The sequence below is a fragment of the Bos grunniens genome, chromosome 14, assembly GCF_055505025.1.
Source record: "Bos grunniens cultivar Pamir isolate PY7600 chromosome 14, Bosgru_T2T1.0, whole genome shotgun sequence".
NCBI classification, from domain to species: domain Eukaryota; kingdom Metazoa; phylum Chordata; class Mammalia; order Artiodactyla; family Bovidae; genus Bos; species Bos grunniens.
The window spans coordinates 83,774,598-83,779,918 of NC_141178.1; the positions used below are offsets into that span (position 1 = coordinate 83,774,598).

Here is a 5,321-nt window from a genome sequence, read left to right on the forward strand (position 1 = left end):
GTGGCTCAGTAGTAAAGAATCTGCCTGTCAGTGGAGGGGACATGAGTTCGATCCCTCATCTGGGAAGATGCCCACATGCCCCGGAGCAACCAAGCCTGTGCACCAAACTCTGAGCTTGTGCTCTGGAGCTCACTTGCCCTAGAGCCCCTGCTCTTCAACAAGAGAAGCAATGAGAGACGCACACAGCAGCTCACTGCAACTAGAGCAAAAGCCTGCACAGCAGTGAAGAGCCAGCACAGCCAAAACAAAAACAAAAACTTACCTGTCTTTTCTCTTGTTGCCTGTGCTTAGGGTGTCATATTCAGGAAATCATTATTAAATCCAATATTATCAAGATGTGCCCCTATCTTTTCTTCAAAGAGATTTATAGTTTTAGGTCTTATGGTTTGGTCTTTGATCTGTTTTGAACTAATTTTTTATATATCTTGACAGGTAAGGGTCCAACTTTAAAATCTTTGGTGTGTGGATATAGTTTTCCCTATAACATTTCTTGAAAAGCTTTTTTTTTCCCCACCCACAGAATGGTGTGTTAGCTCAGGCTGCCATAACAAAATATCACAGACCAGGTGGATTAAAATCCAGAAGTTTATTTCTCACATTTCTGGAGGCTGAGAAGTCCAAGACCAGTGTGCTGGCTGATCTAGCTCCTGGTCAGGGTTCCTTCCCAGGCTAAAGTACAGCCACCTCAGTGTGTCCTCACTTGGTGGAGAGAGATGTCAGGTGTCACTTTGCTGGCAGGAGAATGAAGCCTGTGATTAGAGGGTTAAAAACCTCCACCTCTAGGGAGCGGGGATGGGCTAGAGGTTGAACTGATGGTGTCTGTGAAGGAAGCCTCCATAGAAACCAACAGAGCTTCTGGGTGGTGAGCACGGAGTTCCATGCCTTCCCTCATGCCTGGCACTCTGTATCTCATCTGCCTGTTATTCACATCCTAGTGATAAACTGGTAATCTAGTGAGTAAACAAGTTTTCCTGAGTTCTGGGACCCACTGTAGCAAGTTAACTGAACCCAAGAAGTGGGTCACGGGGAGCTGATTTGTAGCCAGTTGGTCAGAAATACAGGTGACAACCTGGACTTGCAACTGGTGGATGAAGAACTGGGTCTTGTGAGGTTGAGCACTTTCCTGTGGAATCTGACTCTGGGTAGATAACGTCATAACTGAGTTGAATTTTGGACATGCTGCTGACATCCAAGAATTGCTGTTGGTGTGAGGAAGCCAAGGTGCGCACACACACACAGACACACACTCACTCTTTGGAACTGGATCCAGGAACTCCTTTTGCAGAGATGACATAGATTTTGGGCCTAATCAACTGGGTGGGCAGTAGTGCCATTCACCAGAAAGCAGAAGACAGATTTAGGGACTAATCAGATGCTGTGGACATGTCAAGTGTGAAATATCTGTGAAACACCAAAGCAGAGATGCTGAGTAGGCAGGTGGGCTCTGGGTATCTGTCTAGTCTGCAAGTTTGGGAAACACTACCAAAGATGGCATCACAGTCACAACAGAATTAAGCCACCGTGAAAACCCAACTTAATGCAGAAGTCCTGGGACTATCACCTGGAGCAGCTAACATCAGAGCTTGCCCAGAGAGTCAGTGCTGGTGTTTGGCTGGGATTCTTAGGGCAGGAAGCTACCTGCTCCTCAGAACAAAGCCTGGGCTGCTGGGGGATACACTGGCTCCTTGAGGATGACACCTGCTTAGGAATGAAGGCAGTATAAAGGACCAAGCCCTGGGGTAAGAGCCTGGACCCAGCAGTGCCTGACACCACCTCATCTACATTTCCTGTAACAGCACAGTTAGCACACGCTTTTGCTTATCCACATAAGAAACAGTTTTATTACAGCAATGGGACTCAATGGTATGGAGCGCCATACCACTTGAGAGGACATCCTTCCATAAGTGAGCACCAGTGTACAACTATACAGCTTCCCCACTAACCCTTATTAACAATACCTACTTAGTCTGCTCCTGAGACTGTTGAGAGTCTTTTATAACAGGGTACCCAACCCCTGGGCCAGTACTGGTCTATGGCCTGTTAGGAACCAGGCCACACAGCAGGAGATGAAAAGACAGCAAACAAGGAAAGATTCATCTATATGTATATCCACTCCCCATTGCTTGCATTACAACCTGAGTTTCACCTCCCGCCCTCTCTGTGGAAAAACTGTTTTCCATGAAATCTGTCCCTGGTGTCAAAAAGGTTGGGGACAGCTGTTTTACAACACAGTGTGAACACTCACTTCAGTCTACTGTAGAACCATCTAAAGGAACCCCCCTCTTCTGGCAGGAAGGACATCTCAGCTGAAAACCTACAAATGGGGTCCTGGGCTTGTCAGCACCCAACATGCAGGTCTCCCATCTGCCCCACAGCATTCCTGGAAAAGTGCTACATTCCACAGAAACCCCACATCACTGCAGAGGTGGCCACTCTAGGGAAGAGGCTAAAAGAAATTAAACCTAAACTCTTCATCACGAGTATCCGAGGTGCCCTTGGACCTTCCTTCTGGACGAGGTCTGCAGACCCTTCGGCTCTTCTTTCTGGCAGCCTCACCTACAGGCTGCACCTGGGCTGAGTGGGCAGCTGTAAGCGAAGAGAGGGACAGTATCAGAATAATAATAGCAAACATTAACTGCCCATACAACTCTAACCTCACTGTAAAAATTAACTTATTGGCTTCTCGTCCTATCATCACAGAGAGATTCACTAACTCTGCTCCCCTTGTCTCGCTAGTCCAAGCCGGAGTTCTGTGACCCGCGCCCCAGGCTTTCTCCCTGTGGCTTTCCTGAGCCCCCTCCTACTGTGGCAGCCCCGCTGCTCGAGGCTTCCCCCTTTCACTGCCCAGGCTTTTTCTTTTGCCCCCTTGAACTAGGCAGTTCTTCATCAACCAGTTCTCAGCTTCTCACCAGTCCTGAGAGCCTGCAGGGCCTCGCGCCACTCGGCTTCTATCTGAGCCCTGTAGTCCCCAAACAAAGAGCGCATCAGCTGCCTCTTCCGGGGCAGAGGGGTTCTCTGGCTGCGCAAGGTTCGGATGGCTCCAAGAGCTTGTTCTTCTGCAGATGAAAACAAAGGACTAGTAACCTCTATCCTCACTTCCAATTGTCCTACCGCAAAGGCAACAATTCCATCCCTTGGCAGCACCTGAGGTCATAGGACTGTCACCGTTTCCCTCCCCCAACTCTACAGATGGGCCCTCACTCTGCTTAGGGGTGGGTCTCTGCATCTTCAGTCCCAGCTCCAGCTTTTCCACGCACCAGGCCAGTTCCCGAGCCAGCTGCTCAGCCTATGATGGATTGTGGGTAGTGACTGTGAGCGGGCATCTGGGTGCTGGGGCCTCCAGCCTCATCCCATAGGAACCCCAAACGCCGCATCTCATCCACTTCCCGCTGTAAATCCGGGACCACACCCACAGGCGGGCTCCCGCCCAGTACGCGCCCGGGACTTCACCCTTCCCGACTGAGGCCCGCCCTTGCCTGGGCCTCTGCGCTTAGGGGGGCTTCCTCGGGGTCCTGCTTTTCTGGGGTCTTCCCGCTTCCATTGGCAACAGACGCCCCATCCCGGGTTTTCTTCTTTTGCTTCTTGGTCCTCGAGGCAGCGTCACGGCACGTAGGGCGCCCTAAGCAGACGGACTGGCTGAGGCCTTACAGTGAAGGACTCGGGGCTTTAGGAAGCAGCCTGGGGAACCAGGGGCTGCAGGGTGCACGGGCAGTACCTGGGCCTGGGGCTGCCGCTGTCTCCCGAGCAGGATGTCCTGGAGCCTGGGGAAAGAACGAGGGTCATGAGGAGCCGCCGACCGCCCAAAGGCGTTCCCCACTTGCACACCGCTCACCGCCATGCGCTGCCGCCAGGACCGAGGAGGGCTGGAGTCCCACGCTGAATGCGCTCCCAGGGAAACAAGCCTGCGTCGCAGAGTTCCGCGGGGCGGGGGCTGTGCGCGCGGTGGGCGGGGCGCGGGCGCTCGGAGCACCGTCTGGACAAGAACCACTCAGGACCTACGAGGTTGCAGGTGGTGGTGGTGGTGGGTTAGTCGCTCAGTCGTGTCCGACTCTTGCGACCCCATGGACTGTAGCCCGCCAGCTCCCCTGTCCCTGGGATTCTCCAGGCAAGATACTGGAGAGGTTGCAGGTTCTGCTCTGAATGAAGGGACGCTACTCAAGGGAACCACCTGCTAGTGGGGCGGGAACAGTGGGAAAACAGGGGGCTTCCCTGGACGCCCAGCGGTTAAGAACTTGCCTGCCAATACAGGGGACACGGGTTGGATCCCTGGTCTGGGAAGATGCCGCGTGCTTGGGCAACAGAGGCCCCAGTCGGCAACTGCTGAAGGCGCGGAGCCTAGACCCTGAACCCTGCAACAGAAGAAGCCTCCGCAGCGAGAGGCCTGCGGCTGCATCTAGAGAGTAGCCCTTGCTGGCCACAAGTAGAGAAAGCCCGTGTGCAGCAACAAAGACCCGGCGCGCCCCAAAATACATAAATAAACAATAAAATAAAGAAGGCCGGTCAACAGACATGAATAGCTGTCATTGAGCGCGACGCTGTAACAGTGGCTCCAGCAGGGCGGGGAGTGGTCAGCAGTCCTCCGAGGACCTGCAGGCCTGGCGGGGCTGCTCTGGCAGCAGGAAGCAGGGCGGGGGCGAGCCACACGGCGAGGTGGGCGGGTCGTGGGGCCCTGGACCGCAACGCAGGCGGCTTCTGTTTCAAGAGAAGTGGAAGAGGGTGGGAGGGGGTTCGGGGGTTGCGGGAACCCCCTCATCCCTTGGAGGAGTGTCGCAGTGTCGCGGCCTTCCCCGGACGCTGCTGTGTGGTCGGCACCATCTCCTGCGCTTCCAGGCTCCCGGCCCAGGGCCACCCTACTGCACAGCCGCTGTTGGCCCCGCACCACAGGCGTCAGGGAGTGGCTCAGGCAGTAAAAGCGTCTGCCTACAATGATGGAGACCCGGGTTCGATCCCTGGGTCAGGAAGGTCCCCTGGAGAAGGAAATGGCACCCCACTCCAGTATTCTTGCCTGGAAAATCCCATGGACAGAGGAGCCTGGTAGGCTACAGTCCATGGGGTCACAAGAGTCGGACACGACTGAGCGACTTCACTTTCACTTTCTTTCACAGGCATCAGGAGAACGGGAATGTGCGGTGCTGTTCATCATTCCTGTCAGTGAAATCTGGGTCGCTTCCTGAGGCAAGAGGATGGGCGGTATCAGAAAGTAGAGTTTGCTCATCCCGATAGTTCCTTCAGGTTTTTTTTTTTTTTTTTTTAATTTACCATTTATTTATTTATTTTTGGCTGTGCTGGGTCTTCATTGCTGCAGGGGCTTGTCTCCACTG

The 5,321-nt window shown here is 53.6% G+C and overlaps 1 protein-coding gene across 3 annotated transcripts; it reads right to left on the minus strand.

Annotated features, from left to right (window-relative positions):
- Nucleotides 1-1,812: 1,812 nt before the first annotated feature.
- Nucleotides 1,813-3,884, minus strand: C14H8orf33 (chromosome 14 C8orf33 homolog). 3 transcript variants are annotated; one of them, XM_086338108.1, is made up of 6 exons: nucleotides 3,833-3,884; nucleotides 3,716-3,761; nucleotides 3,477-3,619; nucleotides 3,202-3,286; nucleotides 2,910-3,056; nucleotides 1,813-2,586 (listed from the first exon to the last, which is right to left on the minus strand). In XM_086338108.1, exons 1-6 carry the CDS (start codon nucleotides 3,836-3,838, stop codon nucleotides 2,447-2,449), a joined length of 567 nt encoding a protein of 188 aa, XP_086194234.1. In that variant the 5' UTR covers nucleotides 3,839-3,884; the 3' UTR covers nucleotides 1,813-2,446. The 3 variants fall into 3 exon arrangements, with proteins under 3 accessions (XP_086194234.1, XP_086194231.1, XP_086194232.1); XM_086338105.1 differs by having other exon boundaries at nucleotides 3,477-3,632; nucleotides 3,716-3,884; XM_086338106.1 differs by having other exon boundaries at nucleotides 3,477-3,636; nucleotides 3,716-3,884.
- Between the last annotated feature and the right edge of the window lie 1,437 nt (nucleotides 3,885-5,321).

What these genes read in the sequence shown, in the direction of transcription:
- C14H8orf33 (XM_086338105.1), bottom strand. Translation starts at nt 3,838, where the DNA reads ATGGCGGTGAGCGGTGTGCAAGTGGGGAACGCCTTTGGGCGGTCGGCG. An exon ending in AGCGGCAGCCCCAGGCCCAG is followed by an intron (nt 3,633 to 3,715) that starts GTACTGCCCGTG and finishes GGCCTCAGCCAG; the next exon opens with TCCGTCTGCTTAGGGCGCCC. An exon ending in GAGACCCACCCCTAAGCAGA is followed by an intron (nt 3,057 to 3,201) that starts GTGAGGGCCCAT and finishes TTTCATCTGCAG; the next exon opens with AAGAACAAGCTCTTGGAGCC.